This window comes from Daphnia pulex, chromosome 9 (genome assembly GCF_021134715.1).
Source record: "Daphnia pulex isolate KAP4 chromosome 9, ASM2113471v1".
Classification (NCBI taxonomy): Eukaryota; Metazoa; Arthropoda; class Branchiopoda; order Diplostraca; family Daphniidae; genus Daphnia; species Daphnia pulex.
In genome coordinates, this window is record NC_060025.1 from 8,818,775 (window position 1) to 8,837,819 (window position 19,045).

The following is a 19,045-nucleotide window of genomic DNA, read 5'->3' on the forward strand; positions in this document are numbered from 1 at the left end:
TGCGCGCAAGTAGGGCCTGATTTCGGAACTGATTTCGGAATTATCAGACACAAGTAAGTATACTATTAGAATAGATAATCAACAAAAATAAGTAAATTGTCGGGTACCTGGGAATAATCCCGTGGTGAGTGACTGCAGGTGTGTAACAGCAGCACGGAAGCAACCACTGAAGTGTTCCAACTCGTCAGTGAAGTAAGACAAGCTGTATTTTAGTGTACGAAGCGATGAAGCAGAAGCTGGATGAGCTTATGCCGGAAGATAAGGATGGAGCAGAACGTTGGTCATGGACAAAAGCCAGAATTGGCTCAAGAATATCCGTGCCAGGACCACACGATTCCACAAAGAAACTGCGTGCTCTGTAAAAAAAAAATGTTTTACATTAATGAAAATATAAAAATGAATAAAGCATATCGACCTTTACCTTTTCTAGGAAGCACACTGAAAATTTTCTTGATGACAAAACCGTAAAAATGGAATTCACAGCAACCAACAGCATTACTCCACATGTTAAGATAAATTTCCTGATGCTAAAGAAAGTGTGATGAAGTATTGCAGTAGTGTGGTGATAGGTAGTTCACTTCACATTCTTCATGTCACTGAAACTCTAAGTGGAAATGGGACAAGGAAATCTCTACATAATTTACAAATTTACACAAATTTACCTATAAGAAATAAAACTCTACTACCTCTTAGCTGGGTTGCCCTCTAAACCATAGTAAAAACAGCCATAACAACAAACATGCTGTTGCAGGGTACGCCACCAAAATTGCAAGATTTAGAAAAGATCCTATGGTTCATAAGCAAGAATACCTATGTTATATGAAAATCTGAATTGTAATGTTCTGGTAATAGCAGTAATGGGGAAATACCTTATCTCGGCACATTTATATTCCACTATATGTGCTCTTCAAACATGGGTTTTAGGCTTTTGACAGCATGAGGATGTAACGGATGGAAATTGAGTATTGACTGAGCACTAAGTCATGGGCTAAGTCAACTTGTTGGAATGACTGACAGTATGCATCTAGAATTTGAAGAAATAAGTTAGTACAGTATAAAAATAAGGAAACTAGGTAAAGATAAACCTACATAAGATACGAAGTTCAATTTGGTATTTTAAATCACAGGAATAAGTATAAATTAGATACAATTTGTATCGCTCATTTCGCCTCGTTTCACCATGTTCCATGAAAGAACAACATTAGCGACACTGGCGACATCTAGTAATGAGTTTTGAATCTTAAGTTGGTTGCACAGTCAGTCACAGACAGACATGACATTACACGTCAAAAAAGTTTTACGACGGAGATCGTATAACAAGTTAACTGTTTTTAAGTAATAGATAAAACAAACTTTAGCTAATGATTCTTACTGCATTCTTGACTATGTTTTCAGATAATTTCAGCTGAAGTTTTCATGTACCTGGCCAACTAGGTGCCCGTGACAATAGAAATGAAATGGTCTAATCCAATTATGCAAGCTCACAACCTATGTCTTCTGAAGAAAAATCATTTCTGTTGCAGGTTAATTATTTTACCAAAAATATTTTGAATTACTGTGTTCTTTAAGACAATAATGTTCACATTCACTTCAAACATTTGTTGTTTACAACACTACGAAGGCTTAGATTGTTTTTAGCGGTAAAAACATTAGTTTCACTGTTTCAGTTACTTTAAAGTTTAACTATACACTTTTCTTGTTTGTTTGCAATACTGAAAAAAATCTTCGAAGTATTCTTCGTCAACGTAAATTTTGTTATGTCAAAAAACAGTGCAGGAAGAATTCATCCCGTTAACGCTATTTCGTGTGCCCTGACACGCAGGATACGAATTACTTGTAATCTAAAATTGAGCGAAGATGGTGGACAAGACACAAGAGTAGCAACGCAGAAGTTGCTCATCTCTGGAAGGCGTTGAGCGAAGATGAAATCAAAGTAAATTGCAGTTGGTTCGGTGTCCTCCACTTCCAAATCAGTCGCTCTTTTCAGAGCCTGATTGAAGTGATTGACGAATTTGGTAAATTGGTCCACCCATCAAAGTGTGAAGTTCCCTTGATGGATTAAAAAAAAAAATGTTATTGTTGTTGGCACCATGTTGTTGGCTGAGACACTGAAGATGACATCTTGTGGCCAGGTTTGTCTTCAGTTGTTGGGCGTAGGCTAGCCCTTTAAGGCCCCCTACCTTCTGGTTCATCACTTCATTGTTAGTTGAATCATGAGGTTCTGAGAGAAAGAGTCGCCATTTTTAGACCTTTCTATTTTTGAGGTTTTGAATTTTAATGTTGGCTTAATTAGCTGGATTGCCACTTGTGAGGCATTTCTTAGAATGTGATGGGTTTTAGTTGGTTCGGGTTGGCGGTTCGTGAGCTTGCTATTATTCTTGGTATAATTGATTCGATTAAATTCTATTGCATGGGCAGTGAAAGTGGCCTGAAAGTGTTTAATTTCATTTTTTATTTGTAGACTAATTTTTATGCTGAAAGACTTGGAAACCATGCTGTCGACCACGTCGAGAAGCTGAGTAACATTCTGCTTTTACAATGGTAAAATTAATAATTAAACTGATTGAAATATATGTGGATCATAACATTTGTAATTTTTGATTGCAGGCACCTCTTAATAAAAGGAATTTAAGCCATCCAATCTAGGGCTTCCATCAAATCGTGCAGGCTGCATGGAAGTCGGATTTACCTTTGCTGTGAACATCATGAACACACACTATTTGAAGGTGAAAATCTTATCCAGTTATAGATTTTACAATTAAATGTGATTAAGCTTTGCATTCATTGGTTAGTTTTAACATTTTGGGATTTCGTCAAGTCAACAGCTATTTCCTTCAGGGTTGTGTTCTGTTATGGATTATTTAAAGGGGAGTTTGTTTAAAGGGAGATTCTGAAAGAAGTTTTGTTTATTTGTTCCACTGTAGAGTATCCTTTAAAGTTTAAATGAATTTGTGTTTAAATCTTAAATGAGTCATCTGGTTTCATGTAAATTTATTAATTTAAGTTTCCATGATAGCTATAAGATAATGTTGCCATATAATATTTGGGTTGAATATTTGAAGTGATATTTAGCATATTTTTTAAAATTTCATACAGCATTTCCAATGATGCTGAAGATTAATTTTACTTTGGTTATAGGTTCATGTTTACGTAGCAGTGATGTTGCTGTCCAATGTGGCGTGTTGTTGCAGCCTATGGTGGTGAAAGATATCTGCATCAAGTTGCTGTTCCTTGTGCATCCAAGGTGCTGGGGTCGAATTCTGCTGGTTTTGTGCTACAGAAGTGACATCCAATATTGTGTTTAATTGCTATTTGTGTCTTTGCAGTTAACCTTTATATATTGAGAAGGAACAAAAAAAAATAGTAGATGGGGAGATTTATGTCAACCAAATAATAAACATGTCCAGGATGGGGGAATGAGGAGGAAGTTGGGGTGGGGTATTTGGTTATGATTTACTAAAAGAAGTGAGGTATATTTTTAATTAATGAATATGCAGTACTTGGTGATAAAATATGTTATTAACCTATACATTACTGTCAACCTATACCTTCCCCACTTCCACTTACCCATTCCCCAAACCCCATAAGCACCAAAATCATATCCCACATCCACTCACATCTATTCCTAAAACCCCACAATCTCCAACATCAAATTCACACATTTGTATATCTATAATCATAATAAAAAACATATAAACAATGTGTAAACTATATTTATTCTGGAACACATGCAAAATAAACAATTCATTAAACAGAGCGTCCGGTTCAAGACAATTTTTTTTGTGCGAGGCTTTTTAGAAAGCAATCCGCCACCCAATTTGACAAAAAGTGATAAGTTTGTTTTCACGGAAATTGCGTCAGACGGTTAAAAAATTTCTAGTTCAAAAATCTCATATAGAAATTAGCATCTAGTCTACTGGTGCAAATTGCGATTCTTTAAGCTTGATTAATTTAGGTGATGTGTTAAAAGCTATTGTGGGTAGCTAAAAAATTGAACTAATTCGCTTTTTCTGAATATTTTGGTTTTAGATCACTTTGTTGTTTTTAGATTTTCTTGTGATCTCTCTTCAAAATATTCTGAAAAAGCGAATTAGTTCCATTTTGTAGCTACCCACAATAGCTTTTAACACATCAACTAAATTAATCAAGCTTAAAGTATCGCAATTTGCACCAGTAGACTAGATGCTATTTCTACATGAGATTGTTGAACTAGAAATTTTTCAACCGTCTGACACAATTTCCGTGAAAACAAACTATCACTTTTTGTCAAATTGGGTGGCGGATTGCTTGCTAAAAAAACGCACATGCAGTGTCGGCGTAGATCCAGGGAGATTACCTGGAAATGGAAGAGGAGAGAAGAGTGCGAGGCAAGTTTTACTGGGGAGCGATTAGTCACTACTAGGCTTCCGGGTTAGACTCATGACCCTCAGATCATGCGCCTTCCAAGTCCCCGTTCGACCAGAGCCCTCCCCTCCTCCTGGTTTCACAGCGGGTGAGTGACCACCGGCGGGCGTTGGTTAGTGGTTAGTTAGGGAAACGGGGCCACAGAAAAGAAGGGAGCCCAGATATGCACTTGTAATTTAGCTAACGATTAAACAATTTATCAGTCTTGGATTACAGCATTCTCTCGTCGGTTTTCACCAGTGGATGAAGTCCATGAAAAGTAGCGAAGGATTACCCTGTAAGCAGAATGAACATTTATTGGGATATCAATAACATTCAAACAAGATTGTAACGACAGAATAAGCAATACCTCAAATTAAGATGGCCCGCTTTAGAGAGTAAAAAGGGAGATTCAAGGGTAGCAGCCAACAGGTTAGTAAACAAGTGACCTTGTTGACTTACTTGAAAGGACATGAATTCTCATAAAGTCTGCCATGCAAATTTAGAAACCTGGAGTTTAGATCCTGTAAATAAAAAAAGAAAAATAAGTCACCTTGTTTATAATTTGTGTCATCAATGTGCGTCTATGATCTAAAAGAATAATAAAAAACAGTTATCAGTACACACTCAAATTGTCTCTTAAACATTAGATAGATGTAAGTGTAGATCAATACTTTTGAAACATATACAACAGACATGACAAGTGAACTTACACATGAAACCGCCAATCAGTTATCCGAGATTCTCTAGAAGCTGGAATGAGAGATTGGTCCATGCTGGGGTTGGTGATCTAGCAAGTCCAATAGAAACAGCCGATAATTATGATGAATCTAATAAAACATGAGAAGAATTAAGGTTTCAGCATGTTATAAAGCTAGTGTTGGTTGTCACCTGTATCATTTCGATGGCACATTCAGTAGAATACAATGAGTTTGAACAAAATAGTTGACGGCCGGCTGCACGACATTCAGACTGTAAGTTTTCAGTTATCAGACTGTAAGTTGATGAAAAACATTAAGGTTATCCAACATATACACGGAATAGAACACATCACCGACAAGTTACAGACGAAATCACACGTATTTACCTATGAATTCATTGGTAATTTTCGAAGAAAAGATAACTTAACTTCTGACAGCAAAACGCCATAAGCCCATAACTGACACAATGATCGACACGCCATCTATTAGACACGTCTAAAAACTCAGTATTTGAAGGGCTGGTCTTAACATACTCAGATAACTTGAAAATCGCATTTTTGTTCGCCAAAACCTAGCAATCAATCTTGAGAGCAGTATTGAGAACAAAGCTCACTTGCTAGTTTTATGCAAATTTTCCGGAAGTAGACCGGAAGTAAGCGATAGCACCTTAACCGTTGAGCTGCTGACAAAATAAACCAAATATTCGTGATCTCCATGAAATTTGGGGTCGATTAAGTGCAATTTGAACGAAATCCAAAATTTTGTCAAAATCGAGAATTTTCCTGAACTATATAGTTCAGGAAAATTTTCGAAACCGGAAGTACGAAAACGTACAAAAAAAAACATGAACTTTACCACAAATTTGACGAGGATCACGAAAATGTGGTTCTTTTTTTCGTGGAATGAATATTTACTGAACTACTGACTAAAATGAGAAAACCGGAAGTAGAAAAAAAATCAATTTTTCAAAAATCGAACAAGTGAGCTTTGTTGCTGATTCAATAAATGTTAGTCATCACTAAAAATCGCATCTCAGCAACTGCCGATAAATGTTTCGGAGACGTGTAAAGTAAATCAAAATAACTGCAGAAAATAAGGCAAAGTTTAAATTATAATTGGAAATAATTCCCGCTTTAAGTAATCGACACTCATTAGAATAACAAAGAAATACGAGAAATCGACACTTACGTAATATGGTCTTCACTAAATAATCATCTTCTCAGTTCTCACCATAAAAAAACCGCCATCACATCACCAACAGTCAAATAATTAACTCCAAATGGTAATCCATCCACAATGACTACATCCTGCAACACCCGAAAAGTAAAAACAAAACACAAACTAGGCACAAGTTAATTTCAATTACACATTTATTGATTTAGTTTTATACTGCCGTATAAAAGTAAGAGTTAAAACAACCTTGACAAGCTAACACTCAGTCAAACCGATTGTCCACACGGATGACCAGAACACAAATTCGACAAACCTACTCCTCCATTGCTAACACAACACTGCAGAATAAGACTGAAAGATTCGCGTGTACCATTTAAAACTACCAACACTACGGTGGATCAATCCTTAAACACTATGTAACGTCTCTATAATACGCAATTATAGTTACATTACTAACCAAACATTTCTAATATGAATGGAATCATCCTGATGGATGTAAATATCCCGTTGAAAAATAAAATTGCAACTTACCACGTTTCTTTTCTTATACATTCGCATTTTACTGCATGTATTAGCACTTCTGCTTCCTACCCTCTTAGTCCTCCATTGTCCTACAAGATTCAAACACGTAACTCGTGACAATTTTTAGCTATAACCAATAGCTACCTACTGTGTAGCCTAAATTGAAACATTTCACAGCATTCTCAGCCAGCCCTGTAACGGATCTGATAAAATTCCCGAGATTTATCAAATTAGATATTGGTCCACTGTGTCATGATTGCGGCCCCTAGTGATGATAAGAAAGGCCCCAGGTTCATTTCCTACTCCTTCCACATGTCCCCCCTCTATTACCTCCCGATGTTTCCCATGTCTGTTCTTCTAATATATAAAACCATGCATGTACTAACCCAATACTTCCTCAATGAACTCTTACTCACAAAACTACTAACATTAATGCACTGTAGCATTTAAATGAAAAAAAAAAAAATTGATAAAAAAAATTCGCTGTACGCCGTTGACTACTGCTGTAACAGACCGGTATGAGTGATGGTGAACCCTGAATGGAAAACCTTTTTGTTTCTGACGACGAAATGTAACTAGAGAGGCCGGAGTCATAAATCACCACTTTTACGACATTAACTACGGCAGCGTTCTCTTAATCACTAAAACTGGCCAAGGGCACACGATCGCCGCCAATCAGACTTTATCCAGTACTTTCGACTGGGCCAATACGCAAACTATTAGACACTTACTCAGATATGGATATGCTACTCTAGGCGCTAAACAACAAGACGAATTGCAGAAAACAAACAAAAAACAAACAAACTAGTTCACGGCAATTTCAAACAATCAAAAAATCTGAAATGAATCTTTTAAGCCAAATACGGTCCAGCAGATTGACTAGAAGCAGTGGCATCCGTTGTTGAAAAGTGGACAACGACCTCATTTGGTACGACACTGAAAAATTCAGCTGAGAAGTAAAAGTTTTCTTCGCTGGATCCCAAAATGGCGGGATTGAATAAGCGAGTTGATCCCGGACGAGATCTGTGAGTTGTTGCGCCAGGTCATTCGAGAGAATCGAGATATTCTTCAGCCGAACGAATGATTCGATCCACGATCCAGCACTGGGCAGCAATAACATTTAATGAGAATTCAAATTTTTGAGTTTCAAGAAATAGTTCTGAAGGAATTTTACCCGATAGGATATCTTTGATAACTCCCGGCAACAAAATAGCGTCCTAGTTTTGGTTCATTGCGGTGATGTTGGAGTCGATTGCGATACAAACGACCAAACAAATAATTGGCGAATCGGCGCACCAAACGGACGAGTAAGTTCGTGGTTTCAGAATCATTCGGCAGCTGCTCCCAGTTATCGCTCCCGCTTCACTATTATAGGCAAAGGAATCATAATAACGATGACTCAATATGTGTGATTCACCGACGAAATTTTGCACCATAAAAATTAGAACCGGAAAAATTCTTTGTCGTCGTCGAAGCGAGTGAAGATTCGGGAAGAATCCAGGTATCAACTCAGTCAAGACGGCCGACGTCAGCAACGGAGAACCGAAAACGTTTCCGAGTCTTGATGTGGCTACTGGACGTGTTGCGGGCCCATCAGCCAGCCCATGACTTCCGAATATGCATCCTGTTCTACAGTCACCGCCGTAAATCTCATCCGATTCTGGAATTTCCGGTCCATCACCAACATATGTTCACAAAAGAAAACCAATTAGCCATTTTCTAAAAAAATTCGAAAATATCATTGATAATGAAACTGATCTGGGTTTGTCGGAAGAGGGCCCACTGATGCACCGGGCTAGTCCGAATCGAAACCATCTGAAACGTAATACACACAAGTTGCTTATTTTGGATAGCTACTGTCAAATGCTTTAGCCTCTACCAAAGAATGGATCCCTGTATCAAACTAAGCTGCCACCATCCACCTGTCAGTTCATCACAATAAACCCTAAGAATAATCAATAACTTAAGTGAGATGTGAAAGATATGATTATTTGAATTGGGGGTTACCTTATCAAATGATGGAGCAAAAAAAAGAAGAAATAAACAGGTCATCTAATAATCAAATTGATAATAGTTGACTGCATTCTTGTGGAAACATTTTATAAGTTATAACATGTCCACCACCCAGAGTGACGATAAAATGAGCCATGTACATCCCATTGTTTTCAGCCACTGCAGTGTGAAAAAAAGCAATTTAGTTTCAAGCTAATTGATGTGCCTCAACTTCAGACTTAACACCATCATTTGTCTCTACATAAAAAACTAAAACTTAAAAATTTTCATCTTCTTTAGGATCACCATGACTGTAAAATGAGAAACCTTTTTCAAGTCCTTAGATTCTTGGCATCACTGATGTTACTTCTGATCCTGTTGAACACATTGGTAGAGCTGTCAAGTAGAGATGTGGGCTGTTATGCTGTGTACCCCATGTAAAAGAAAACCTGTTAAGGAAGTCAGGAAAGAAAATAGTTATAGCAAGTTTGAACCCGAAAAACAGAAAATTCTTTAAATCATTAAAAGTTTGTAAAATTGAGTAGGAATTTCTCTTCTAGTTAAACCAAAAGACAAATTACAACATGTGAAGCTGATTCAACAGGGGACAATCTTCTCAGTAAAACTCTAGAAGCAAGTTTTATTACCATATCACTAATTTTTGTTATCAAAGTTCATCTTGTGACCTGAAAACAGTATTTCAATAAAAACTATTATAGTTACAACCAATTATTTTTTTTTGCCATTTCAAGAACTGTTCGATTGCTGTTACATTTTAGGATAACACCAGCAGATAACAGACTGCATGCTGCAGCTCAACTTGACTAGTCACCCCTTTCACCAGCTGAAGCAAAACCACACGCATGATAGCAACAAAGCTCCGACTTACCCCTGTTCTCAAATGCTTCCATAGATCAGCAAACTACTACCTGAACATAAACTAATAAAATTCATTGCATTATTGCAGGGAAATTGATCAACAAATTTACTTTCATTAATCCAAAGTATCTGCATGGGATGAGATTTGCAACCAATCCGTACAGGTAGCAATAGAGAATAGACGAAGTTTTGGCCAAATGGAGAGCAGTTTTGGCCCACGGTGCTCAGATTACTTCGACAAGTGAAATTTACAGGCTAGATTACGTATTGTTGAATCTAGAGGCAGCAAGACATACAAGGACAGCCAAAAAAGGCACGACATTTCGGCAAAATGTACAGGCACTTTCAACTAGAAGTTTAGATGACTTGGCTAAGTGGTATTTACATGCTAAATCACCTGTAAATTTTACGCATCAATTTAAAGATTAAATATTCCCAAGAAACTAACAAGAAATACCTTTCTTTTTTCATCATGAGAAACGTTACGGACACTCGGCAGTAACCCACTTCGGCTGCGTCTTAAAACAAAATGGCCGAATTTTCTCCCTGAAGACACTCGCGCTCCCTGGTGAACATCATTTTAGCCACCTAGCGACAGCCAACAGATTCCAGTTCAAATGACAGAACAGAACGGCTGGAACGCTGGATCTGTAGCTGGATTGCTTGCTTGCAGAGTGACAGCACGCAGCAGTTCAACTTGAATTCGTCACGCCTTTCACTAGCTAGCGTGAAATGAATCAAGTGAGGATAAAGACTAGATTACTCTTTCTTTATTAAATATAAGTTGTTATGTAATTACTTCCCTCTACTTCAAAAAGATTTTAATTAAATTAAGTTTTTTACAACACTCTCTTACGAACTAAATAAAAAGAAAATGGTTAGCAAAAATTTTATCCGTGTACTTCTCAAAATAATAACAATTAAGGATTGTAACGTCAATCTAAATTGCAGCCAAGTATCATATGGCAATCAGAAAATCGAACCAAAGAGTTTGATTATTTGTTTTTCTTATCAGGGCGAGAATAGGAAGTGAGTAGGAAGTAACCCTGAATTAGTTAACAGAAGGGATCAACGAGAGATGAACTCGATCTACGTGACCCTTGAGATTGTCCTTTCGTTTGAAACGGGATGTGCAATCTTTGTATTCGCACGCAAAGCTCGGCTCTTTGCCACATTCAAACGTAATGTGCCTGCGTTAATAACAAAGACGATAATCAAAATTAATGAAGAAAAGGTAGTGATGGGCCAAACACTCAGTCTTTTGTACCTAATATAATTTTTGCGCTTCGAATAGGTCCGTCCACACGTACACGTTGTAACACCCGCTTCGTCCATGGTAGCAGTAGGAACTTGTCCAGCAAGTATTTTCTGCTCATCAGAATCGAATCCCTCATCCAATTTAGCTTTAACGCGGCGGCGATAAGGTCCTGTTCGAATAAATTGTTTGTTAAACTTCCGTAACGTTCTGTTTTTGGGAATATTTGCATAAATAAGAACATAAGTTTTACTACAGCTACTGTAACAACTACTGTCAAATCGACATACACTGCAATAAGGGTATAAGCGGAATATTCTCCATGCTCACCTTTCAAAGCACCACTATTTCTCGATGATATTACGGACACTAGTGATACAAATAACATCTTATCTGAACGAAAAAGTGACGAAAAAATGCCTGATTTCTAGTGAAATAAATAAAAAAGAAATACTCTAGCTACCAAAATAAAAATTAGAACGGAAATATGCCAACCAAAAATGAAAAAAAAAAGCTCTCTCCTTTTTATCCGACGATGACAATAAAAAGAATCAATAAAAAGAGAACGAAGGAAAAATGAATATCATTGGCGAATATAGTATCAAAGAGGTTGTTGCCTTACACCAGGATCGCCTAACTGGAACCGCCTTCCTTGTTGATGCAAGTCCTAATAGCGCAAATGGATTTGAAATGACCAAATTTTACACCATCAAAACACTCCCAAAATCAAATCAAGAATTCAACTCAAAACACAAATTGAGAATCATTTCTGAGTTATTTTTATAAACGTCATGGAAAGTGCCGAATACAAAAAAAATAATATTTAATTCACACTAAGAAATTACACAAACGCTGTGCGCTTAAGCAAAAGTATAGCCGAGGAACATTAATCCACAAAATTAGATTCCAAAGGAAAAGCAAATAGTTCGACATCTATAAAAAGATGTTCGGGTCGACGAAGGAACAACACGTAAACTTATTTGTTTTTTTACTTTGGCGCCTATTAATAGATCAATGTAGTTTACAGCATCAAACGCTCTCCGAAGGATTCAGTTTCTGGAACTCTTCATATTCGGCCGGATGTCGCCTCTGCATATGCTTTTGAATGTAACGCCGATGAGAGAACTTGTGCTGGCAAACAGGGCAGCTGAACTGCGGGTCTTGGCCACATTCGTAACGCATGTGAGCTTGTAAATTATCTTTGCGATTGTAGCGTCGTTGGCACTGCGGGCAAGAGAAAGGCTTTGTGGGATCATATTTGGTTTTGCGGACAGCCTGAGGAGTTCGCCCTCCTCGCCCTGAAAAAAGCCAACAAGAAAACGATCCTAGTCATTTTTAGACATTCAGGTCGATCCTAAGGCACGACCTATCTTCCTAAACATCCTTGATAAGCTATTCTTGACGGAACTTGAGAATGACATTACAGTTTACAAGCCTGGCATTTCCTGGTAGACTTTTCGAATAGAAAGCGAAAAAGACAAGCTAATCCCTCCGCACTAACTTACATCTAAAACAACGATGAACAATTTAAATCGCGCAAACTTCAGACACTTTTTTGGTTCAAGGTATTAATCTACAGATATGTTAGCGTCAAGCCGTCAACAAGCATAGCATTTGTTATCGAACTGAAGTACTTTACCAAAAATGCCGAACGACCATTTAGTTTTGACTTCAAAATTTAGGTATAAAGGTATCAAAAAGTGTACCTCTGCTTTTTGGGGAAATCACTGTTGAAGATAAAGGATTCTTTTTGTTGTTGCGTCGTGTTCGTGAAGGTCCAGCAGCGTCATTGGGAGTAGGAGTCCATGTTTCCGAACCTTCATTGCGTGAGGTAGCAGGAGGTAGGTAAAAATATCAGACCCTTGAAACGTGTGACAATCTTTTACCTCCATTTGAGTTGTTGTTGGCGGATGTACTGAATTGCTCCTGAGAATTATTCCAGTATTCATCTTCGGGATCCTTGATGGACAACAGAAAGTAATTAAACAATTTATAATTGTGACTGAAATTTCATTTTAAAAACTGACATTATAAGACCAGTTTTCAGTTGCTTCAAAATGATCATCACCGAATTCGGAGTCCATGTTCTCATCGGGCTTAGCAGACACAAAGGGGTCATCGGGTTCCATTTCAGCTACGAACACGCCAGGTTCCGTTTCTTCTTCATCTTCATCTTCTTCCTCATCCTGTGTAAGATCTCTCTCTTCTTCGCCCTGTTCAGGTTCTTCTTCTCCAGTCAACGATGCTTCTATCATCTGCATTGGAGGGGATGAAAGGGATCTAGCTTCAGCAGGGGAGTGTGCAGACTCATCAGTGTTTACAGAACTGGGATATTTCCCTAATGAGATGTGGGAGGGCTTATTTGATCCATTCATTCTGGCCTTGGTTCTTGAGGGAAGAAAAGTTTCTGGAAGACTAGCTGTGAATTTCTTGTGTTGTGGATGATCAACCAGACCTATAGACAAAAGACAAATTGATGTTACAAACAAAGCAATTCAAGATTAAACAAAGCTATACCTTTAATTTTTAAGGCATAAGCAGTCTCTAAGAAAATATTCAGTCGATCTTGGGAAACATTCACCTCACCCCTATACATATACTAGATATGGGAAAATAAAATGGGTGTTCCGTTGTTGATGAAAATTTAAATAATAAAAACAGCTTACATCCACTAAAGCTTTGAGATCAACAAACTGGACATCTTTCAGAAAAACAACTGCCTGTTTATCAGGCAACTGGCTTAAAAGTTCCTAAAAAGATTAGAATTTAAAGCATAAATATTAAAATTAATTAATACAGGCCTTTGTACAATCATTTAGAACTCACTTCAAAATACTGGCTACACGCAAACAGCACAATTCGATGGACATTAATGAACTGTCCTTCTGCCGCTAAGGTGACATCAACAAGTCTCTCTTTCGTGAGAAGGGTATCCAAGACCGATATTAAAGTGTTGTGATGATTGTTCCATCTCAGACAAAACTCTCTTAGATCAGTCCCCATTTCTCTCTAATCTCTTTTGGGTGTTCACAATAAAAAAAAATTATCAAAAAGATGTTTCTCATCAAAACAAAGGTAAAATCTATTGCACTCCGGAGTCCGGAGCGCTCTAGTGTCAAAAGTGGCTATTGCACTCCGGAGTCCGGAGTCCTCTAGCGTCAAAAGTGGCTATTGCACTCCGGAAAGGAAACATGTAGTACTTTCATTTGGCGGCGAATGGCATTCTGTTTCTGTGTTTTGAAATTTGAATGGTTTTTATTTGAATTCAAAATAAATAACAATCAAATATATTTGAATTTCACTAATAAATACAAATAGTCGGATAATGATAGTAGTAAGATGGAATTTATATTTAGTTATTGTTAACTTAGATAAAGTACTATGTCCAACATTGAATCAGTACCTTAAAATTCAAATTGTAAATATAGTTAAGTGTCTCGCAACAGGAATAAAGGAGAATTTATAAAACATATCAATTCAGGGTGATATTTCTTGTTAACAATTTAAACTTCTTGCTCTATTTGCTAAGGTGTTACCACAATTCCTACTCACACAAAATTCTTCATAAGCCTCGATATCAATATCACCAAAAGGATTCATTGCAGTTTATATTACACAGAGATCATTATATTCAAAGTAAGGATTTAGACAGGTTGTTAAACACGCTATAAACACACGACATAGTGAGTCACCCTCTGACACCCCCTTACTTGCCTGAAGGTCGAGCCGGAATTCTCAGAACGGGGCTTCGAGGGGTTCTTTGTGACCTTTAAACGCATTGACCAGCAACTCACTATTTCTGCTGATTGATTCACACGTAACGTGTGATTCAGCTATATTACACAGAGATCATTCTATTCAAAGTATAAATTTAGGTTGTTAAACACGCTATAAACACACGCCATAGTGAGTCACCCTCTGTCGCCCCCTTGCTTGCCTGAAGGTCGAGCCGGAGTTCTCAGAACGGGGCTTCGAGTTCGAGGGGTTGTTTGTGACCTTGAAACGCATTGACCAGCAACTCACTATTTCTGCTGATTGACACGTAACGTGTGATTCAGCTGATTTCACGCTATAAACCATTCAATGTCCGTGTCCCTTATTCCAATAAACTAATAGCTAGACACGTCTTTCATATCTTGAAACAAAACAATACAAAACTAAGTTAACATGCCGTTGCAGTTTACTTTATTATAGTGAGAATATCAAAAGACATTTTAACTGAATTGTGAGTGCGAAAAAATACTTGGTATTTTCGTGTTCAGTTTCACTCGGTGCTTTGTCATCACATGAATGAACTGACAATGAAAAAGTAATTGATTTAAGAGAGGAAAGAATTGCCACATATGGCGGCGTCAATCAAAGATCCTTTAAGAGTGGAATATGGAAGCGCCTTGTCCTTTGATGATGGGTTGCTTTGGGTTCAAACGCCGAGAAGAATAGAGCAAGAAGTTGAAATGTTTATCAAGAAACATCACCCTGAATTGATATGTTTATAAATTCTACTTTATTCCTGTTTATTTGCAATTTGAATCTAAGGTACTGATTCAATGGTGGACTCTCCGACTCTAGCTAAGTTAACAATACTAACTAAGTCCCATCTTTTATATTGGCTAATGGCTATTTGTGTTTATTAATGAAATTCAAATATATTTGATTGTTATAAATATATTGCAAATTTATTTCTTACCCTTAATTGAATTTTTAATGAATTCAAAACCAGTCAAAACACAGAATCAGTCGTTATTTGCCATTCGTCGCCATAAATGACTTCATATTTCCTTTCCGGAGTGCAATAGCCACTTTTGACGCTAGAGGACTCCGGACTCCGGAGTGCAATAGCCACTTTTGACACTAGAGCGCTCCGGACTCCGGAGTGCAATAGGCGTGACCCAAAACAAACGTTGGACATCGGCGAGTTTTGCTCGTGGTCTGTATTCTTTGCTTATTATCTATCCAATTTGGCAATTTTCAACTTCTGTCAACAACAATAAAAAAGAAAGTTATATTTAATGATGGGTTTTAAGTATTCAAAATTCAAATTTTCTACTTGTGAATGATGCCTCTTTTGCTATTTGGAATTTCTCAACTTCAATGCTAACTGCTTCAATGCTTCCATGGGTGTCGACTGCCGAACACATCGAGCAACAGCGACGCCACCTATTTTTTTTTTTTAATTTTTAAAGAATCGATGGCCATTGGCTATCTCTCGTTTGCGCGGCGTTTACGATTATTGAAGGGACCCTATAAATCGAATTGCTTGATTGATCAAAACAAATTTATTTGAACAATAATACATTTTATGGAGAAGGGTTTTGACACTTTATCCTTAAACAATAGACATAAATCGACCCAGCCCCATGCAGTGTTTCCGTCTTAACAACTATTAACCGCTTACATCGATTGATTGTAAGCAATATAAATTCTAAAATATGAGGAGACATTATTCCACATGGTTTGGGTATGTAATGCGACTGAACTGGTCGGTGAACAATGGGACAGATGAGAAACTGAAATGATTTAGCATTAATTTCTTTAAAGGACGAAGAGAGGACCAAATAACAATTAGAAAGCGAGTTGTGCTGTAAGGATCTATACAGGGCGATCCAGCCAAGCAAAAGACGCCTCATTCACCTCCAATTAATTTAATCGATCTTGACGGTTGAATAAATTTTTCGGACAAAGAAACTGGAACCTATGTAGCCAACAGTTCCACACAGAACACCCAATCCAAGGCTAAAAAGTGCCATGTAGCCGAAGTAAAAAGCAGTTTGGAACAATCCATACATTCTGTCAAAGAGACAATTAAAGTCAAAATCAAACCAATAATTCGTGAGAAATTTGAAGTAAATTCATACTTGGTTTTAAAGAAGAAGTAGTAGATGGCATACATGTAGACATAACCGGAAGTTGACGCTGCTGCCAAGAAGCTAGTCCACTGCCTAGATATGGAAAAACAAAATTATTCACCTTTAGTAAACGTTAACAGGTGAAATGATAATAAAATTACCATCGGTAGTCTTCAGCATTGAGCAAGAAATAAGTGCAGACAATAGTAACACAAACGGTGACTACAATTAGAATCAAAACGACGAGAAGCATGAAGCCGTACACGTAATAGATCTTGTAGGCCCAAAACGATGTAAAAATGAAATACCTAAAGCAATACAAGAATTTCGGTTAGCAAGATGAAAAATATATGTACATATAAAAGGAATTAATAATTATTACATTTCAATGAAGATAGACCCGAAAGGAAGAATTCCACCGAGTGCAACAATCACTGCAGGTTCCATAAACCATTTTTTCTCTGGGATCGGACGAGGGACGGCATTGACGCGGCATGGATAATCTGGCTGACCAGATAAATTTCGACCCAACACCGTGCCCACCAACGTCAAAGGTAAAACGATAAATAAGCATATACAGGTGATGGCAACCTGAAACAAAGTAACTCCATGAAAAACAGTCCTTATTTAAGGCGTTGCAACTGATGGGGAAACTTACCATGGATCCAAATGGAATGGCTCTTGAGGCATGATAGTATATCGCGATAAAATTGATGAAAAATTCGGTACCACAGACAACAGCTGGGACAAGAAAGGCGGAAACAAGCATCTGTCGAATCCATCGCTTGCCGCCCATTCGCGCATACAGACTGCCGCCGAAATAACCATTGACTGGTGACGTGGCAGCATAAACAAAAATGCCTGTACTAATCAGCGAACCACGTCTACAAAAAAGAAGAATTATTAGCAAACAAAACAAAAAAAAATTGTAAACGAAATATTGAGAACGTACTCTGTGTACAATTCTCCAACGATTGTTAAAAGGATAACGCTGATGGTAACCACAGTAATATGATAACCACTTCCAATAAGGGCGGAGAAAAATGTAGCATGAGCGGATGGACGGAAAACATCACCATGTACTTGCTTCCAACCATACTCATCTCCTAAATCACGTTCCTATTAGGAAATCAAAACTGCTAAAAGAATTTCTTCCTCGAATGAAACATTGTTCATGATACCATGTCGTCCATTTCTTCGTCTTTGTTGTATCTGGCGTAATCTTTCCGCAGAGTTCGCATCAAGATCATGGAGACTAGACCAACCAAAAATATGACCATCATAAAACTGTTGAAGATACTGAACCAATGGATCTAGAGAAAGGAAAATATTAAAACAACTTTTTTTTTTAATAATTGAAACTTTGGAACATACTCTGTGTTGAAAGAAATTTGGATCAAGGTATTTGTCAAAGCGATCTTCAAATTTGACAGCAGAATTCTTCCAACTAACTTCATAGGTAAATGAAATCACAGCCCCGTTTTCAAGCTTCACTTTGTTTTCTGATGTTAGATTGACATCTACAATTTGTTTTCCATTGAATCCAATTTCAAACTTTTTGTGGGTATAGATGTAATGTTCATTGTTTTCCCCAATTTCTCCAACAACTCCCCATATAGGAAGGTCATCAAGATACATTTGATACCAATAATGATTTTTAACTGCATACGTAAAAGCCTTTAGCTTTTCCTCAGACAACCCCACTTCACAGTATGGAGTTGTGGATATAGATCCTTTCAAAGAAATATTTAAATGATGGCATGTTATTTAATACAGAAATAAGTTTGATGGGTACCTTTAAAATCAATTGGAATGCCGCTTGGCTCAAGTTCCACCCCTTGCAATGCTTCTCCCAAAGTTTCATGGTAGTGGCTGATAGTTTCTTTGGGGCCACTACAGAATGGTAATGAAAAGTACAAATACGTCTCTTGTCGATTATGATAGGGACCGACAGTGTTCACCCACAATACGACTTCTTCATTTTCTTCGTACTGAAAAGTAATTAGAAACAAATTATCAGAACTGCTTGTAGAAGAAAGGCCGGTTTGAAGACGTCACGCAATTTGACTCGACTTACGATGTGATTGTGCTCATCGCCTCCTACAAAAACTGAAAGTAACAGGAGACACAATACAAATAGGTTTGAAGAAATCATGGTGGCGGTTATATCCAGCAAATAATTCCTCAAACAATATCACGTTTTCATAGACCTTTTTGATAACTTGATGCCAAACAACTTTACAGCCACGTCAACTTTTCAGCAGAGATCGAAACGTATCTTCTATCGCCAGATG

At 37.4% G+C, this 19,045-nt stretch overlaps 2 protein-coding genes and 4 long non-coding RNA genes across 8 annotated transcripts; 1 reads left to right on the top strand and 5 right to left on the bottom strand.

Annotated features, from left to right (window-relative positions):
* Nucleotides 1–259: 259 nt before the first annotated feature.
* LOC124202567 lies at nt 260–732 on the bottom strand. Its single transcript, XR_006878235.1, has 3 exons — nt 687–732; nt 422–604; nt 260–356 (listed from the first exon to the last, which is right to left on the bottom strand). It is a non-coding gene; the product is annotated as an uncharacterized LOC124202567 (long non-coding RNA).
* A 1,458-nt stretch (nt 733–2,190) lies between these two features.
* LOC124202568 lies at nt 2,191–3,697 on the top strand. Its single transcript, XR_006878236.1, has 4 exons — nt 2,191–2,381; nt 2,462–2,541; nt 2,608–2,726; nt 3,139–3,697. It is a non-coding gene; the product is annotated as an uncharacterized LOC124202568 (long non-coding RNA).
* A 929-nt stretch (nt 3,698–4,626) lies between these two features.
* Nucleotides 4,627–5,200, bottom strand: LOC124202736. Its single transcript, XR_006878323.1, has 3 exons — nt 5,097–5,200; nt 4,754–4,907; nt 4,627–4,679 (listed from the first exon to the last, which is right to left on the bottom strand). It is a non-coding gene; the product is annotated as an uncharacterized LOC124202736 (long non-coding RNA).
* A 1,236-nt stretch (nt 5,201–6,436) lies between these two features.
* Nucleotides 6,437–10,206, bottom strand: LOC124202490. 2 transcript variants are annotated; one of them, XR_006878186.1, is made up of 9 exons: nt 10,108–10,206; nt 9,761–10,047; nt 9,419–9,711; nt 9,016–9,220; nt 8,787–8,951; nt 8,659–8,724; nt 8,213–8,594; nt 7,954–8,144; nt 6,437–7,882 (listed from the first exon to the last, which is right to left on the bottom strand). It is a non-coding gene; the product is annotated as an uncharacterized LOC124202490 (long non-coding RNA). The 2 variants fall into 2 exon arrangements; XR_006878187.1 differs by lacking the exons at nt 9,761–10,047; nt 10,108–10,206 and having other exon boundaries at nt 9,016–9,167; nt 9,419–9,434.
* Nucleotides 10,207–10,528: 322 nt separating this feature from the next.
* LOC124203146 (longitudinals lacking protein, isoforms A/B/D/L-like) lies at nt 10,529–16,061 on the bottom strand. 2 transcript variants are annotated; one of them, XM_046599786.1, is made up of 10 exons: nt 15,953–16,061; nt 15,805–15,880; nt 13,732–13,979; nt 13,572–13,655; nt 13,423–13,504; nt 12,933–13,360; nt 12,792–12,864; nt 12,612–12,722; nt 10,918–11,077; nt 10,529–10,840 (listed from the first exon to the last, which is right to left on the bottom strand). In XM_046599786.1, the coding sequence occupies exons 3-10, from the start codon at nt 13,906–13,908 to the stop codon at nt 10,702–10,704; spliced, it is 1,254 nt and encodes a 417-aa protein (XP_046455742.1). In that variant the 5' UTR covers nt 13,909–13,979; nt 15,805–15,880; nt 15,953–16,061; the 3' UTR covers nt 10,529–10,701. The 2 variants fall into 2 exon arrangements, with proteins under 2 accessions (XP_046455742.1, XP_046455743.1); XM_046599787.1 differs by lacking the exons at nt 10,529–10,840; nt 10,918–11,077 and adding an exon at nt 11,712–12,203.
* Nucleotides 16,062–16,162: 101 nt separating this feature from the next.
* On the bottom strand, nt 16,163–19,026 carry LOC124203145 (transmembrane 9 superfamily member 3-like). Its single transcript, XM_046599785.1, has 10 exons — nt 18,829–19,026; nt 18,547–18,742; nt 18,126–18,484; nt 17,933–18,064; nt 17,704–17,870; nt 17,410–17,635; nt 17,134–17,342; nt 16,913–17,059; nt 16,761–16,844; nt 16,163–16,692 (listed from the first exon to the last, which is right to left on the bottom strand). Exons 1-10 carry the CDS (start codon nt 18,904–18,906, stop codon nt 16,548–16,550), a joined length of 1,743 nt encoding a protein of 580 aa, XP_046455741.1. The 5' UTR covers nt 18,907–19,026; the 3' UTR covers nt 16,163–16,547.
* Nucleotides 19,027–19,045: the final 19 nt, after the last annotated feature.

Excerpts from the sequence above, each read along its gene's own strand:
- LOC124203145 (XM_046599785.1), bottom strand. The coding sequence starts at position 18,906 with ATGATTTCTTCAAACCTATTTGTATTGTGTCTCCTGTTACTTTCAGTT. Across the intron at positions 18,065-18,125 it reads CAAATTTCTTTCAACACAGA|ATCCATTGGTTCAGTATCTT; the intron begins GTATGTTCCAAA and ends TCCTTTCTCTAG. Across the intron at positions 17,060-17,133 it reads GGGTCTATCTTCATTGAAAT|GTATTTCATTTTTACATCGT; the intron begins GTAATAATTATT and ends GTATTGCTTTAG.
- LOC124203146 (XM_046599786.1), bottom strand. The coding sequence starts at position 13,908 with ATGGGGACTGATCTAAGAGAGTTTTGTCTGAGATGGAACAATCATCAC. Across the intron at positions 13,656-13,731 it reads CGTGTAGCCAGTATTTTGAA|GAACTTTTAAGCCAGTTGCC; the intron begins GTGAGTTCTAAA and ends TAATCTTTTTAG. Across the intron at positions 11,078-12,611 it reads GATTTCCCCAAAAAGCAGAG|GACCTTATCGCCGCCGCGTT; the intron begins GTACACTTTTTG and ends TTATTCGAACAG.